Genomic DNA, 18,364 nt, shown 5'->3' with positions numbered 1-18,364 from the left:
TCCAGATATTCTACGTTATAGTACAATTTGGGGGGCTCTTGCCTGAGTCAGTTCTGATCCAAAGACGGGTGCTTTACCTCACAGAACTTGAGAGTGGCACCACCACAGAACAGCCCTGGTTGGACTGGCAATATATGGCCAGAAACTGCACTGTGTTTCAAATGCAGAACAATGGGCCTTTACTGAGACCAGATTCAGTCAACTGTCTGCAGCTGCCCAGGTAGGTACCATGTGTAACGGGTGAGCACATGTGGAAAATAGTCAACATTATTTACCTAACTGTTAAAAAGAGAAACAAATAATGTATACTGTACATATTTAAAAAAATTTCAGAAATCAATTTAAAAAGCCCCAAATGTTTTTATTTTCGGATATGCTGCAGCACTAACATGTAAACTAAAAGCTCAATTGAGATGAGTATGCATATACGTTCATGAAAAGTTTTACATTTGTAACTGGACATCAACTGCGCCAAAAGGGATGAAAATAAATGGATACTATTTATACATCATGAATAAATGTTAAACATACATGTGGAAAGCACTGTAAATCTTCAAGCTTAATATTGCGTCCCAGTTGTACACACACACGCCCGCACACACACACACACACACACACACACACACACACACACACACACACACACACACACACACACACCATTTTACAAATGTATAACTCTCTTTAAGGATGCCTTTTTATTTTTTTTTGGTTTGTTGTTGTGTGGCCTAGGCTTTTACTGTACCTAGACTTAATTTGTTGAATGTGTGTTTTTGTTTCCTGTCTTCCAGCGATGTTCCCTTCTCAGGAGGTAACATTATATTCAGCCTGCTGACCCCAGAGCCAAATCTGAGGCCAGGCTATAACGACTTCTACAACACTCCTGCTCTGCAGAAGATGGTACATGCCGGCCAGGTCAGGATACACCTGAATGGACAATCCCACTCCAGAGCAGCCGGGGTGAACCAGCGTCACAGATACTATTCCATCAGTGAGATCACCATCAGTGGCAGGTGAAGGGTTACAAGTATATATCCATTGATCCCACTATAAGTATCTCATCAGTTTTGGAAATTTGTCGATGGTGTTTGAATTGCCATCATGACATCTGGATATGTAATATCAGTGGTATGTCTTGAAGAACTTGAATTGCACATTGAAGTAGAAATTTGAATTGTTGTACCTCACATAAGGCTAAACATAGCTTTTAGATCTTAAAATGTACATATGTCAATTTCACTAATGTAGATGAACCACCCTATGAAGCAGAATTCCAGTTTTGTTAACAGTCACTCCTGTCACTTGTCAGAATTGTGTATTAGATAAAGTGGTGCAATTGGTTGAAAGAAGCACCTGAAGATCTTTTCAGTCTTGGTTTGTTAAAAATGTCTGAGCACAGTTCAACATCTAGAAAATATTTTGAAACTGACTGTTGAGTATCAGCAGAGCTTTCTGAGTGTAATTGTGAACACATCTCTTCATTAGACTGACAGGGTGACTGTTTTTTATGACTGTAGTAATTATAGGATTATGCAGGAGGCAATCATCGCTAACTTCCCCCCCCCCCTAGCTGTTTTAATTAGTAGCTTGTTACTGTGAAGAAGGAGAAACAGAGATTTAGAGCTGCTGATATCTCATCTGTGCATTCTTCATCCCTCCCTGTCTCCCAGCTCTCTTTCATTCTTGTTCCATCTCTCTATCTCTTCCCTCTTTCTTCTTTATAAAGCATGCAAATAGATGTGTTGGCAGTGAGAGTACACTTGTAACCTGAGTATGTGTCTTTGTGCATGTCTGCACTCATGAGCATCATTTGTCTTACATGTTAGAACAAAGTCCCTCTTACATTACAATACTGCATGATATTGCGGCACAGAAATGCCATTCAAAAATTATTTTTCATAATAATAAATATCGCAAGTAGTTTTTATAGCCTGACCAGTGTTCAGATTTGAAAGATAAACTGATAACGTAAGCACACTGTTTTCATAAGGATTCCTTAATCTTTTTTTTTGTGAAAACAATATGTAAAGCTGAGCGGCAAACTTTATTTATTTAACATATCTTTTGCATTTTTGTACTTAACTTTTTGTTAGTGATTAGCCGACATACAGTACAGTACTTTCCGCTACCAATACATCTACAATAAGCTAATATCAGCACAGCCAGTTTATTGATCTGCTGCTAGTAGTTTTTACTTATTTACTTATTTACTGTGACTGGAAATGCAGGGTCAATATTTTTGGGCATCAGTCTTCATATGTACAATGTGAGTACTTTGTTCTCATAATGATAAAAATTATATTCCATTCTTGGTGTGGCATATCCAAGCTAGAAGGCTATTGTATATAATATATTCACCAACAGGGCCTGTGTATTTATAATATATCATAGGAAGAACATTTAGATATTTTAAAGCAATAATTTAATCAAAATATAAATACCACATATTCAGAACTGAGTAGTCAAAGAAGAACTGCATTCATCCTCATTACAATTTAATCTGTGAATGTTTTTTTATTTGTAAAGGTAAAGCTATTGTTAATCATACGTTTGGCACGGAGACACTTTTTTTATTTTATTTTACTTACTGCCTTACTTTGTTATTGACTAAGTTAGAGTTTTTATTGGTGGTGCTCTTTTTTAATCTGTGGTGGACATCACTGCTAATGTGCTTTTGTTTCAATACATTCACAATTCAATTTTTCTTTCATTTTTCTCAGGATAGACATATCTACTTACCGTTTGTTAGAGCAGCCCTCTGAAAATAATATTTTTTTATATTTTTTTTATATACTAAAGTCAGCAGTATTGTAAATTGTAAGCAAGTTCATTTTTGGATTTTCAACTTTTTACCAGGTTAATTATCTTCTAAATTGTTTTGATATATGGTCTGAATGATTCACATTTTATAACAACTTTTAATTTAATTAGAAATAGATAAATTCTTTACTTATAATTGACTGCTTAAATGCTGAATATGTGATTTATTTATTCAGCTTGTAACAGAAAGTGATATAACGAGAACAAGAGGTGAAAGGATACAGAGAGAAGAATGAAAGGGAAAAAGTAACTGAATACCTGAATGAATAATTAAATGACCATTGGGTGTGTGTGTGTGTGTGTGTGTGTGTGTGTGTGTGTGTGTGTTTGTGCACGTGTGCACGTGTGCGTGCGTGCGTGCATATCTAGCAGTGGACAGCCCAATAGGGGACATTATGGAGTTCCACTTTTTGTCATGCTAAAACCAAATCTAAGACCTTTTGGTAATTTTTTTTTCCATTTTCACATTCCTCCATAATGTCAATGGCTTTCAGACTATAATGGGGCTATTTGACAGGACACAGTACATACTGAAGATACCAAGCTTCAAACTGTATGAAAATGAATGGCTACCAAGAAGGAAGGAAAATAAAAAGTATTTTAAAATAGAAAATAAATAATCAGGATAAAGTTAGACTTAAGTAAGATCATTTCTTTTGGTTTAATCACTTTTAGTCCACTTTTGGCAATATGGGAATGTGTGTGTGCGTGACAGAGACAGGCCTGTTATGTTGCTCTGATAATTCTGAGGACAGCATTCATAAATGTTGAATGGGAACTTCTTAATGGCACTACTCCATGGATCAGGCATGGAGGAGGTGTCAACAGAAACTTTGAAGGAGGGAGTCATGTTTGTCATGTTGTTTGATGCTTAACTTTTTGTTGTTGCATTTGTTTTTCATTGTAATCAGAAATTGTATATTTTAATTAGCAAATTTGTACTTTGCAGTTTTGAGGTTCTGACAGTTTGTTTATCTTTCTCTCCTTTTCTCTGTCACCTGGCCAGATGTGAGTGTCACGGCCATGCAGACCACTGTGATACCAGTGTGACGCCCTATCGCTGCCTGTGTCTGCCTGAGAGCCACACAGAGGGCAACAATGTGAGTAACAAACGTGATCAGAAATACGTAGTATATGTGTAGCATGTGTTGTAAGTTAAGTGGGTCATGGTGCTCCACACAAATTACACATATTTAAACACAAATGAATTACATTGGCTTGCTTTGTCTGGGGATTTTTATTCCCAATTATCAATTTTGGTATTAGATCCATATATTCCTATACATTCACACATGTTATTCTTTGGTTTTATTTCTTTGCTGAAATTGATTAACATTTGAATCGCCACATATGGTTATGTTTGTGCTGATTGGTCATTTACATGTCACCAGTCTCAGTCTATCAACTTGTTATTAAAAGTTTTAAAGTTTTGAATTACAACGTTACATTGTGGGGGCTTTGGTGCTTTTAGTTTTACGTGGCATTAACTGCCATACCTTTTGGACACATACTTTACACCCGCAGTGCCAGGCGGTTCTGCTTTGAACCTGACGTTTTGGTTAATGGACAGCTATCAGTGCCGTCAGACTGCTAAATCAGGCAATACACTGTATGCTGTTAAAGTTGTAAATAACTGACAGCTGACATCAGCCTTGTTGGCACAGGACTGTATGGGTTGTTTGATTTATGATAACTGAATTATGTGGTGTCTCAGACATTTTCAATTAGATTTACAGTAGGTCACTTCTCTGATCTAAAACTATAATCTAGTCTAATAGTCTTCACTCTCTTTTAGATTGCCTTACTTTATGGGTAATGAGAGATCTATGCTGTCTGAAAAAGACGAAAGATGTGGTTCGTTTTTGTGTTCACAAAATGATATATAAGAAGCCATGAATTGAACCTTGATGTTTGTGCATATTAGTGGAATCCTACATCAACCAGCTAAGAGCGTTTAAATATGATGATTGGGGAAATCATGGTAAAAGTTTGTTTCTCACTGTTACCTCTTTAAAACCTAAAGTATGATCCCATAGTAGCATTCACCCACTGGTATGCTACAGGATGTGAGCATGCAATTTGATTTCAGTCTAGTTTGATGTTAACCTCCACCACAGGACCAGGTCTTTGCAACAAAGCTAATACAACTTGCCAGGTAATAGTAGGAATTGTCCCGAAAACAGCCTCTAGTCGGTCAGCAGTGAAAAGTAAAAGCGGTGAAAAGGACTGCCCCACATCGATGTAGCACAGGACAGCCTGCATTATTCACACCTTATGTATCATTCATGTACCTGTGTCTGTGTATTAGTGTGTGTGCGTGTGTGCGTGTGTGTGTGTGTGTGTGTGTGTGTGTGTGTGTGTGTGTGTGTGTTTGTGTTTGTTTTTAGACAGAGGCGACAAAGGATGTCAGTAGAGTACAACTGTCAACCAGCAGCTGTTCAATTGCTTATTTTGCCTATTCTCAAATAACAAACACCCTCCTACGCACACCCTTGCATTTAATTGTTTTTTGTCTTATATGAACTCCAGACTAAAATAAAAGTTGTCATACAAGGCGCTTTTACACACACAGACAATATAATTGAACATGGTTTTATGCCAACCTCCGCCACTAATGCAGAAAAAAATGATCTCCATTTTTTTACACCACTTTTCTGTTTCCTCTCTTTATGTCTCTGTCCCAGCCGCTCTCACTGTCTTTCTCTCTCGGGTCTTAGTTTAAATGTCTCAAATCGACTAGAACAATGACATTCCCTCAGCATGCATCTCTAATCAGCTCTCTTTCTCTCTCTGTTTGTCTTCTGCTTCATTTCACTCAGCCGTTTTCTCTACTCCTTCTCTTTATTGCCTTGCTTTCTGAGTATTTAGTTCATGCCTCTTTGACTCTTTTTCTCATATTTCATCCCTCTTTTTCGTCCTTTTTTTTCTGGCTCATGTCTTTCCATCCACCCGATCTGTTTCTTTTCTTTTCACTTGTACAGTGGTTCTTTTGTGTTAGAGATACAATGCAAATCACCAATGTGGATAGTTTTGTGTGCGTGGTTGTGTGTATTTTTTATGTAAAATTTTCTACTAGAGCTACACTTCCTTGAAAGACAGTGTGTAAAGGAATATGTGCAATACGTGGATGTGTCTACACAAATTCCTTTTTGTGTGATTATCTGTGTGTGTGTGTATATGTGTGTGCCTTGGTGCACTTTTCTCCCAAACCTGTCCATGTCATCTTTCCGAGTGAATATTCAGGACCTTTCTTCTGCCTCTATAATATTGGAGCATAAAAGGCTGTGGGGAATATTAGTGTTTAATATTGCATCCGTTCTGTTGACTTGGATCGGCCTACCACCATGACGGATGTTGTACTAATCTGCAGAATTTCCACAGTGACATTAAAGTGACAGAAATGCTCAGACATGTGTCAAGATGATCAACGGGGGCCCTGGAAGACACACACTTAAACTCTCTCTCACACATTTTAACACACATGCACACAAACGCACACACATTCTTCCACTTTCTCACTCATTCTTTTGAGTCTTTCTTATGTGCACTCTGTGTCAGAGTTGATCTCTCATTCTGTCACTCTGTCTCTGTACGTCTCTCCACAGCTGATGGATTCAGTCATGTCTGAAAGCTATATCATAAATTGTATTGTACATCACGTCACACGCTCTATTTTCTGTCATTTGATGGTTCAGAAGAGCTTTTTTGGGGGATTCAGTATCAGTACTTATTGCTTCAGTGTGTCCGATATTGGTGTTATACAGTAGAAGTAAGAAATATATCATCTTGGTAAGATGCAAAAGCAATCCACTCTACCTTTCTGTAAGCCAGCTTGTGTGTTTCTTGGTCCACACCTTAAGGCATTAGGGCTAGTTACATCAGGCTGTGTGCAGCTGGAGGCTGAATTGACACTGGTTGTGACATCATCGAACATTATGTGAATTTTTGTGTGTTTGTGTGTGCATGTGTTTATGCGAGTTGTCACAAGAATTTTTGTTTGGTGTTTATATATTGTAGATACATTCTGAAATGGAACCTGTGTTTGGGTTTCTGTGTTTTCATCTGTGTGTGTGTGTGTTATAGATATTGATGGCTAGTGACGTTAAGTAGCCTTCTCCAGGCTCACTGCTGCTAAAGTTTGCCTCAGCAGCAGATTTTCACCTACGCTGGGGTTAACCGGGTTAACTTCAGATAAACACAACGGGCATGTACACACAAACATGCTCTCACACACACACGACAGTGGCACGACCTTTCCAGTGAGAGCGTGAAATTGGTCATGGCATTTAGGATAAGATGAGTTGCCCCAGCAGATTAACACGCACACACACACGCACGCTTGCACGGACACATATAGATGCTTGTGACATGCCATCTGAATGTCCACATATCCATTAGAGAAGGCTCCTCACTCAGCAGGTTTTGTCGAAACATTCAGAGTGAAAATAAGATGTTATCCTTTACTCTGCAGTACACCACACAGAAACACACGTTCTTTTTTTATGCCTTGAACTAGACTTGCAAAGAGATATTTAGTAGGCGGTCTACAAGGAATTAAACTACGAAGTGTGTGTGTGTGTGTGTGTGTGTGTGTGTGTGTGTGTGTGTGTGTGTGTGTGTGTGTGTGTGTGTGTGACAAATGTTTAACGAGTCAAAAGTCAGTCTGTCGGGGTCCTGACTGAGGGGCCAAGTCATCAGCAGAACAAAGTGAATAACTCAGTTTTCTAATGTTCTACTTAGCCACAGAATTATGCTATAGAGGACTGGCCATTTGCAGAAAGACAAAAGCCAAACAATTAAAACCATAGACACTCAATCTATACTATACACTGCCCTTTTTTTGCTGCTGGTACTGTGTGCAGATGATGGAGTGCCATCAAAACCTTTTGTGTGAAGCTGAGAATGAACGTGTGCAGTTTTCTTTTAACTCCCAAACACCAGTCCCTCGACTAATTAGCAGGCTGGGAGAGAGGGAAGGTAATGCAATGTTGAATGAAAAGAAAAGAGAAGGAAGAAAAAATCCTCTCCCTTTCATTTGGTATGGTAATATTTCCTGCTCACATATTCACCATGGCTATGAGAACAAGCAGTTGGGGGACGGTAGAGACAGGGGGAAGCAAGTGAGGAAGATGAGAGGTGGGAAGCCCAGAGAAATGTACAGAGTGATTTGTTTTTCAGGAGGAGCGGAGATAGAAGAGGAAGAAATGGTGGGAAGAATGAGGAGGCGCAGAGGAGACGAAAGATGAATGAAAAGGGAGGGAGATATGGGAGAGAAGAACTCGCTCCATCTTGCTCTTCAACTCATCCCCAGCGGATGAGACTAAGAGTGAGATGTAGAGCTTTCTGTTCAAAGTGCAGAAAGAAAAGTACCTTTTGAAATGTGAAACGTTTTGGGACACAGACCCACAGACAGACATACAGGCACCAACAAAGACAGATGGGCAGAAAAGGGAAAAGCGGCACGGACAAACAGAGAGGCGGGAAGATTTAACAGACGGACGAGCAAGAGACAGATAGAACAAACAGTAACATGCAAACATCCTAGCACTTCTGTGCAATTACATGTCCCAAGACACACTCTTTGTGTGTTTGTGTGTGTGTGTGTGTGTGTGTGTGTGTGTGTGTGTGTGTGAGAGACACATCATGTCTCCAGAGATTCTGCTGCTTCATTAGATCCTGTTCATAATCGGCCAACAGGGAACAGCGCTCTGGATTCACACAAACACACACACAAATATACAGATATGCATACTCTTTAGATCGTATCCATTCACTGGAGAGGAAGTGTATTTGTCTTCTTAATTTTTAAATGAGCAGTTGATTTTTCCCTAATGTTTTCAAAATGTTCTTTGTTTGAATTATTTTTGGCCACTGCCGCAACGTAAGTCAGAGATAGTGTCAAATTAAAAGGATAGGATCCAGCTATTTAGAACCAAAAAAGTTTGAATTAAATTACATGACAAGTACCCTTAAATGTATTCATTTTAATGTGGTGTGCATGAATGTTGAAAGTTATATCTATAAAAAATATAGTCACTCTGTGACATGTTTTCTGTCCAAATTTAGTTTTTTTAAAAGTTATACCGGTACAAGACTGAGAATACAAGACATACAAGAGGTTGAAGATAACTTGTGGAGTTTTGATTGCCATTCGTAGCACTATGACAGCACACACGCACGCAATGTTTGATGAGTGGGTCCTTGCTTTGTTTTTGTAGCGGACGCACATGCACACAAGCGTCATGACACACTTTTTGACCGCTGGCACAGCAAGGAAAGGCGGTGAAGAAGATGACTGCAAACTTGCAAATGCATTATGGTTATTTAAATACATTCAAAACATTTGTTGGACAAATAAACGAAATGTATTTGGTGAGAAAAGATTAACATAACTCCACAGGGCATCTTTAACAGCAGAACATGTGGTAACTGTTGCATACATTGTATGCTTCGTCGTGTTGTAGCTGCAGTACACATGGGGTCTTTTGTCTTCTTCACATGCTGACATTCATTTTATTTTTGATCTCTCTTTGTCTTCTTCTTTTTCCGCCCCACATCTCTTGCTCACACACTTGGGGATTGTTTTCTTGGTCTGCTTTTTGTCTTTCTGTCCCTTCATTCTTAATCTTTAAAACACAAAGGAAATTGTTCTTCCTCATTTCTGCTAACATCAGTTTCCTGCATTTTCCCCTACCTCCTCCCCCTTTTCTCTCGTATACAAAATAGGAGCCTTTCCCCCTATTTCTATCTACATTCTACCCCTCCCCCCTCTCACCCCTCCTCTGTCTGTCATACATAATGGGGCCAGTGCGGGTCTGCATGTGTCACACATGGGAGGAACTCCTGTGTTTTTTAATACATTTTTAATCCCGTCATTTGATGCCCCCCTTGTCCACCATAATTTGTACTGACTGGTGAACAAAATCAAAGGGCTTTTACTTGCTGCTTCTCGCCGTTGCTGCTGTCTGCTACAGAAAAATGCATTTTTGATGTTACTTTTTTCCCTTCCTCCTAACCAGCACACACCTTGGTGTGTTTATTTTGACATGAAAGTGGGCCTATGTGAGAGCCCTGGCTGTTGCAAGTCACCTCTCATTAGATGTTTGATTTCCCTATTTTGTGTGTGCGTGTGTGTGTGTGTGTGTGTGTGTGTGTGTGTTTTGCACTGGCTCTTTCTAATTAGTTATCTGTATTCTTTTCTCCTTAGATTTAGGTTTACACGGGCCAGTGATTTTTTTTTTTCTCTCATATTTCTCCCTCTTTCTCATTCTTTGTCTTTGTTCCATTAAAGCAAACATTTTACTTGTCGCAGGACCATTTTTCTATGCACACCGTTATTTTCAGCATATGTACAGTTTATGACATTTTTTATCGGCCTTTGCAAAATACAAATTATTGTTTACATTCCTACTCTCTTGTCAAAGGACGTTTTGATTTTTTACCACCAATGCACTTATTCATTCAAATTTTTCTGATAAGTGTGTTTATATGTAAACTCGCATCCGTGATTGGATTCATTAGTCGTTATGACTAGGTCTGATTACTTCAGAAACTCTCGCTGCAAGCTGTTTAGTAATTGAGTAAGCACCAATAACAAATATCCTAACATAATGCTAGATTATAGTACAAATAAAGATATTTATGTTTATATACTGTATGTGTCTGTTTTCAACAGTGCCAACGTTGTGCCCCCCTTTACAATGACAAGCCATTCAGGTCAGGTGACCAGCTCCAGCCTATGAACTGCCGGTCTTGTCGGTGTCATGGCCACGCCCTCTCCTGTCATTACAATGTTGGAGCTGATGATCAGCCGGAGGAGCACTATCGAGGAGGAGGAGGCGTCTGTGACAACTGCATGCACAACACCACAGGTAGAGTTTTAGCAACATAAGTTAGCTAATTTTCTTTTCACAATTTATAAGAACTATATATATATGTCATTTAAAAATGGCTTTTATGTTTCTTAATTAACCTTAATGTTAAAGCACTTTGAAACAATTACAGACAAGATGTTAGGGGTGGGCCAAAAAATCAACACAGCATGGTATTGCAATATTTCCCTTGGCAAATACTTTATCGATCTTTTAGTATATGTGTTAATCAGTTTGTCTGCTTGACAATCCCATTTTGCAGCAATGAAATTGAACGGTGATGAACAAACAAATACATTTATTTTTTTGAATATTAAATTGCAGTACATTGCAGAATATTGCAATATATTTAAAATCCCAATAATATCGTATTGTGACATAAGTATTGTGATGATATCGTATTGTAAAGCCTCTGGTGATTCACACCCTTAAGAGATGTCATAAGCCATTTAGATGTTACTTCTATCATTACAAGATGTTAAGGTGGGTCACTTTTTCATGGTGCTGCAAAACCATTTTCCCAATGAGACAAATATAGTCATAACCTCGACTTTGACATATATATCTCTCTTGATCCCTACATGGCAGCTACCTGTTCCTTTAACTTTCCTGCTCTCTGTCTCACCTGGTTTTTGTCTCTCAGGTACAAACTGCGAGCTGTGTATAAGTGGGTTTTTCAGGCTGGAGGAATCTGATCCCACTTCAGCTGATTTGTGTCAGCCTTGCAACTGTAACACTGATGGAACAGTCAACAGCAGCATGGAGTGTGCCCAGGTACAAACAGCAAAATTGTTGATGACCAGTGAAACCCTTGCAATTTCAGTGTTGATGATTCAAGTCAGTTTATAACCTGTTTACTCTCCCTGGCCTGTCCCTCTCTTCCTCTCTGTTTCTCACCTTCAGGTAGGAGGTCAGTGTCAATGTAAGGTTGCAGTAACAGGACGTCAGTGTGCAGAGTGTCTGCCTGGTTGGTATGGTCTTAAAGCCTCAAATCCATATGGCTGCACCCGCTGTAACTGCAGTGACATTGGCATCATTAGCACCTCAACAGAAGGAGTTCCCAGCTGTAACCAGGACACTGGACTGTGCCAGTGTAAACCCCATGTCACAGGTAAACAGACAAACATTAGTTAAAACTATGCTTTTTTAAGGTTGAACTTTCGGAGATATTTGTTTTGAGGTTTCATTTTGATGACATTTTTGATGGTGAGGATGCTAATGCTTTTGCACAGAATTTTTCAGCAACATTCATGTGTGTTAGAACTGCTTCTTGTTACCTGCTGCCGAGAAACTTTTTGAGGACAGTATAACACAATGAAAGTTCATGGCATCACCCTAGGCCCCACCCATACAGGCCAAGCAACCTCATTGTGAGTGAGGGTGTAATTAGGATAAGGAAAAGATAAAAGTAATTTAATGATGAATCTATTCAATCCTTGGTATGTTACCAGAACAGCGTGCCTCTCAACTCCAGAATGTCTGCTCCCTAAAATAGTTTCTCTTACAAAATGTCCCCAAGTACTTTGTTAATAATGGTTACTCTGTTTAATTGTCCAGTAATGGTGTCTAAATTAGTACATAGGCACAGCTGCTTGTTGGGGTGCACACAAAAACAAAAGTGGGTGTACTGGGTGCACACAGCAAACCAGTCATGTGCATACACACAGGCGAAAAAACACATACATCCATAGCCCAAAGTGTTTTGCCAGCCAGAATAAACAGGCTTTTCTGCTGGGGGGGTGCTTCTCTTTGTGATAAATGGTTTCACTCTCTCCCCTGTGTGCCTTTGAAGAGCAGGCTCGTATGAAATGCAAAACCGGCCAGCGCTCCTCAACTCAACGCATCATGGTTATTGCTAAGCCTCGCTATCAAGGGCCCATGGTTGTGCGTGTGAGTGCGGGCATGTGTATGTGAACTTAAATGTGTAAATGTGTGTAAGAGTGCCTGTTTATGTATATGTCAGAGGAAGTGCCTGGATGCAACCATGTGTTTGTGTACTTTTGTCTTTGCCTAACTGTATGTTATGTATGATTATAAGAGTTTCTCTGCGTGTGTGCCTAAATATGTCTGTCTGTGTGTGTTAGTGCGTGTTCGTTTGTTTGCGAGTGTGTTTCTGCACATACATGCCATCAAGGACTAAGCTGGTATTTAATTCTCTAATTCAATGCCAAGTTGATTAAAACAAACTGCTGCGGCCCCTTGTATTTTTCACACTCCTTCTTACAAGACCCACTTTCGTTTTTTTCTGTCCTTGTTTGTTTGGTTGCTCCCACAGGTATTTTTCAGAAATGAGATTTGATTATGGCAATTTATTACCGCCAAGCTGATACTTTGAGTAGAGCAATGGCAGGCACGCTTCAGAAGGACGGAATTAAAATGTGTGCACATAGACACAGATACACACATGCAGACACACACGCACATTCATAACAAGGTGCCAGAGTGCAGTGTGTACATAATAGTGTTTGAAATGGTGATGCATGAGCCTGTTAACCAGCTGGCTAATGATAAAAGGGCTGGGCCTTGTCCTGAAAACAACAGTCATATGCACGTGTGCACACATGTAAACCCCAACGTAAAATTACCTCCTTTTTGTCCTGATCTTATATCTTCTAACACATTTTTTTCTCTAATGGTCTCACTTTTCTTTCCTTTTTATTGTCTTGTGGCTTTTTTTCCTTACCTTTTCTCATGTCTAATCTTCTCAGTTGTTTCTGTTACTGTGTTTGTTGGGCTTAGTGCTTGAATATCCCAATTTAAGACTACATTTAGCCACGGAAATGTTTAGCAAATTCCAACTTCTTTAGCTCAATGTCTAAAGTGTAAATAGAAAATATAATTACTTTTTATGATAGGTGTGGGGTTGTTCATAAACTAAGTAGTTTTATTGGGAACAGAAATTACAGAATACAATATACAGTATCACAGCATTGTTAGGGTTGTAAGCATCATTCTGTCAGCCTGCATATTTACAGTACCATCAGCACCCTCAAATATGCACGCACACTTCAACGCACACACATGCTTACAGACGTTTCTTCACTGCACTATTATGAAATATGATCTATGGAGAGAAATATATTCATATCTATAAAATCATTAAAGTGGGCAGGGGAAATGCCAAGTATCTGCTGCACACTGTGTAGGATAGACTCACACCGACATACACATACTTTGTCATTTGCACTAACACAGATGTACAGATATGCTATCATGTATGTATATGCGCACATGCACACTTTTACCCACCCACATACGGACACACGCTCCCTCATAAACGGCTGTGGTGCCTGCGTTGCCCCCAGGCATCCATTTAGGGGCAGATTGCCTGTCATGGAATACGTATGGCATATTCAAATAGGCCCTGCTCGCTCACACTGCATATCATTGTTTAACTAGCCTTTCAGCTTGGCACTGCTGCTGTAGCCATAAAATCTCCCACAGTATCTATGTTCAGTTTTGGTGTTTTTTATTATACAATAATTATAAACAGAAAAAAATTCTTTTAAGAAATAACTTTCTTCAAAGGCACAAAGAATAAAATGCTGAGCTGACAGACCTACATTTTAGAAAAATAAATAATTGCATAAAGAGCAATAACTGAAGTAAAACTGTTAAAAAACTGTTAACTGTTAACTGTTAACTGTTCAGTTAATTTCACATTCTTTATTGCATAGCTCCTGCTGGCATTCAAAATGTTGTGAGATGTTAACTATGGAAAGCCTTAAATGTTCACACTTGCAAAAATATAAACCTGCATTTTTGCCCTCCAAAATGTCTCTGATTTTAGTTTTTTGGTTTTACAAAACAAAATCTTGTGAAAACAAATTACTCTAAAAGATGATTTGGCAACAGGCAGCAATTCATTGTTCTTCTTTAAGTACTTTAAAGCACCACACCAAATGGTAATTCAGTATTCGTATTGTTTTTCTTTTCCTCCATCCATCTTTCCATCTCTCCAGCTCCTTTTTTTTCTTTTCCTCCATCCTTTTCTTGTTGTACTTAATTTATTTATTTTCTTGCCAGTGAAATTAAGTGTTTGGCCTTAGGTGAGTGATCCATCATATGTAGAGGGCCTGGCCTTAATGATGGCAGTTTTATACACTCACCCACCATTTCTTTCGCTCCTTCTCACTTACTCACTCGCACGCACGCACGCACGCACACACACACACACACACGCACGCACGCACGCACACACACACACACACACACACACCTGCAAACAGAGTCAGGCTAAACGCTAGTTGGGGAACAAGCAAGCATCAATTCACTTTTTTATTTCTATTTTATTTTCTTTCTTGTTCTCTCAGCAGGTCCTACTCTGTCCTTACCTCAACATTATTGTAAATGCCTCCCTCTCTCTCTCGCTCTCTCATTGTCATTCTCATGCTTTCTTTGCAGGTCTTTCCTGTGACCGCTGTGAGTTTGGGTATTGGAACCTCTCCCACCATGACGGCTGTGTCCCGTGTGACTGTGACCCCCTGGGTTCCCTCAGCCCGTTCTGTGAGCCTGAGGGGGGACAGTGTGAGTGCAAGACCGGGGTGGGGGGGCAGCGCTGTGACTCTTGTGGCAGGGGTTCATATGGTTTAAGACTGGAGGGATCCTGTGTCAGCTGCAACTGCTCACAAAAAGGGACAATACCTGGGACAGACTGTGATCCTCACACAGGACAGTGTGTGTGTAAGGCAAGTTACCACATATACATTTTCTATTGACTTTTTATTTTAACTTACGATAATGTCAACCATAAAAGACTTTGCCAAAATGGCTTTGTTAAACAATCAGCAAGTCAGCTCACATTGGAAAAAGCAACACCACCTCTCCCCTCCAGTTTGCTCTGGCCCTGGTGGACTCTGGCCAGTGAACAAAATTCTGGCAAAATATATGATGAGAATATGAGTGTGCAGGGCTGAAGGTGATCCTCTTATAGGAGATTCTAAACATTTTACAAACAAAACCTTTTATCAACTGAAGTTAGACAATAGTAAATGCCACCTAGTTTAGTAGTTTGGTTTTGGTTTGTAAGCAGACAAAAGCAGGAAAGAATGATGTTGGTAAGTACAGGTGATTGAGCAGGACTACTCTGATGAAACAATGTTGTATCTCAATGGGACCTTTCTGGTAAAATAAAGGATAAACACGTGCTTAAATTTGTACACTTTACATTCCGTCCCTTCTTCCTCCTCCTTTTTTAGGAACACGTGGAAGGCCGTCGCTGTGACTCTTGCCGTCGTGGTTACCACACCCTGGAGCAAAGAAACTCCCTGGGCTGTCTGCCGTGTGCATGTGACATTCAGGGCACTGTGCCAGAGGGTGTATGTGATATGTGGACTGGACAGTGTCTATGCCGAGAAGGGGCTGAGGGAGCGCACTGTACCAACTGTGCCCATAACTACTACAACAGGAGTTTACTTCTCCAGAGTAAGAAAACACAGAGCTTAAGCCAACATCGCATCCAAGTTTAGTTCCTGACTTTTAGTCGAGTCCAACACTGTTTACAAAGTTGTTCAGAAACTTTAACAAATTGCTCTATTAAGTTTGATAAGTATGAAACGATTGTTATATAACTAGTGTAGTCTCTTTATCTCATCTAAGGACTTTTTGTTGAGGACAAGCTTTAGTGTTATTGAATAAGTAGCAACAGTTTGGGAGAAAAAGTCTAAATCTATTCTTATGTTGTTTTGTGTCCTATTAGAGGGATTGTCCCAGGGCTGTGTACCTTGTATTTGTGACCTCAGAGGTACAGTGACGGGGTCAGTATGTGACAGCACCACAGGGCAGTGTGTTTGTGTTCCTACACGCTATGGAAAGGATTGCAGTAGCTGTCGAACTGGTGAGTGTGTTTGGAATAATTAAAGGGATGTACAATTTATAGAACAAAAAGGAATGTCATTGGATAAATAAAATAAGTAGATAGGTAAATCCCAAAAGTCAGACTACCCAAAAATAAAAAGATTCTGAGGAAAATGCTGCTACTACAAACCTTTAGGGTTTGTAAGTTGTGTGTGGGTGTGTGTGTGTGTGTGTGTGTGTTGGTGTGTGCTTTCTGCCAGATTTCTACTAAGTGATTGTCCTTTTTGTGCCAGGTCTCAACAGCACCACTTCTTCTTACTCATCTTACTTTAATTTTTGTGTGTGCATTACCTCATGAATTTGTGTGTGTATTGATATGTGTGGTCAGTCATATGGGACAAGAGGTAACAGATGTTTTTTGTCAGTAATGGATAAGGACCAACAGCATAGTCAGGTTCACTGTAACACAAGTTTTGAATGAATGTACTGATGGATGGATGTTTAAAAGAGAGGACACAAGATAATCAGTATTATCTCACAAATACAACTAATTTTCTAAACTGCCAGTTCATTTCATGGTACCGAATACCTGCCATGCGAATTCCCTGACAAGGTGGCTAAATATCTAATTTGTCTAATAGCAGCCATTAGCGTTGAGAAAAATAAACTAAATTGATTTATACTTTAGAACCTGGTGTGCTTAATGAAACCACTTTACACACACTTATTGGCTTTGTGTTCAATTTTATTACAAATAAATGGCAAACAACACTCCATTATGCTTATTAGGAGGGACATAAAACGGTTGTCTCAGGCTTGTACCAGCCTGAGTTGTGATTTCATAAATCATCATGCGGATTCGATTTCAGAGTTGTAGAAGAAAGGCAATATCTAAAGAAGGAAAAATACAAAGGAAGAAACTATGAAATAAAAATACACTTGTAGGCAGACTACAGTTTTTTACAACTGCTTATACATGTTTTCAAAACTCTCAATTCCAATTGGTTACTGATCAGTTAAGCAATTAGTGTTGGCACATGTGAGTAATGGGTGTGTGACCTGTTGAATAAGTGTAGCATTTTGATTTGTTGTGTTTGGAAAAGGAAAACAAGTGACTTCCTGTTGGACTTTGGGAAGCAGTTGTAAAACTGTAATAAAGTAACAGAACATAAGATTCATAATATTTTATTAAATTTAAATTTTATTTTGTTTCTGTCTAGGCTACTACCTCTCTCCAGATCAGAGTATGTGTGCAGAGTGTGACTGCCATCCAATGGGAGCATCACAGCGTGGTTGTGAGAGCCAGACTGGACAGTGTGTGTGCGCCCATCCCTCAGTTGGAGGGCGACGCTGTGACCAGTGTCGTGAGATGTTCTTTGGATTCAACCCTGGCCTGGGAAGGTAACTCACATTAAGTCAAAAGCACACAAACACACACACCAAACCTGCTTGCATTCTGTTAAGCTTTTATCCATTAATTGCACCACTTGTGCATACACAAACACATGCGCAGCTCCACCTACGAGTGCACACACACACGCCGGCAGGTGCCGTCTCTGTAAGGACAGTTTACTGCGTTGTTGGCAGACATATGATATACATGAGTTAAGAGCTGCTTTGACCTTTACAGCTCATGTCTCTACCTGCAGGCTATCTCACACACAGCGCCACACACACAACTTAAAACACGCATACACAATGTAAATGTACATGTTACACCCTGTGCACTACTGGTATGCACACATACCTACTTTCCTCTCAACAGGGTGTCATAGCAGATAGATGATCCACAAACTGTTTGATTAGTGTGTGTGTGTGTGTGTGTGTGTGTGTGTGTGTGTGTGTGTGTGTGTGTGTGTGTGTGTGTGTGTGTGTGT

General features: G+C 39.6%; 1 protein-coding gene across 1 annotated transcript in view; it reads left to right on the top strand.

Moving 5' to 3' along the window:
* Nucleotides 1-18,364, top strand: part of ush2a (Usher syndrome 2A (autosomal recessive, mild)) — a 203,705-nt gene that overhangs the window by 30,391 nt on the left and 154,950 nt on the right. Inside the window, exons 10-20 of the mRNA XM_034877811.1 lie at nt 6-220; nt 792-1,013; nt 3,827-3,920; nt 10,496-10,691; nt 11,335-11,465; nt 11,595-11,802; nt 15,096-15,379; nt 15,890-16,115; nt 16,390-16,527; nt 17,708-17,888; nt 18,118-18,122. Coding sequence (XP_034733702.1) covers nt 6-220; nt 792-1,013; nt 3,827-3,920; nt 10,496-10,691; nt 11,335-11,465; nt 11,595-11,802; nt 15,096-15,379; nt 15,890-16,115; nt 16,390-16,527; nt 17,708-17,888; nt 18,118-18,122 — 1,900 coding nt within the window. The remainder of the gene's footprint in view (nt 1-5; nt 221-791; nt 1,014-3,826; nt 3,921-10,495; nt 10,692-11,334; nt 11,466-11,594; nt 11,803-15,095; nt 15,380-15,889; nt 16,116-16,389; nt 16,528-17,707; nt 17,889-18,117; nt 18,123-18,364) is intronic.

This window comes from Etheostoma cragini, chromosome 1 (assembly GCF_013103735.1).
Source record: "Etheostoma cragini isolate CJK2018 chromosome 1, CSU_Ecrag_1.0, whole genome shotgun sequence".
Lineage (NCBI taxonomy): Eukaryota > Metazoa > Chordata > Actinopteri > Perciformes > Percidae > Etheostoma > Etheostoma cragini.
This window is presented reverse-complemented; position numbering and strand designations above follow the sequence as displayed.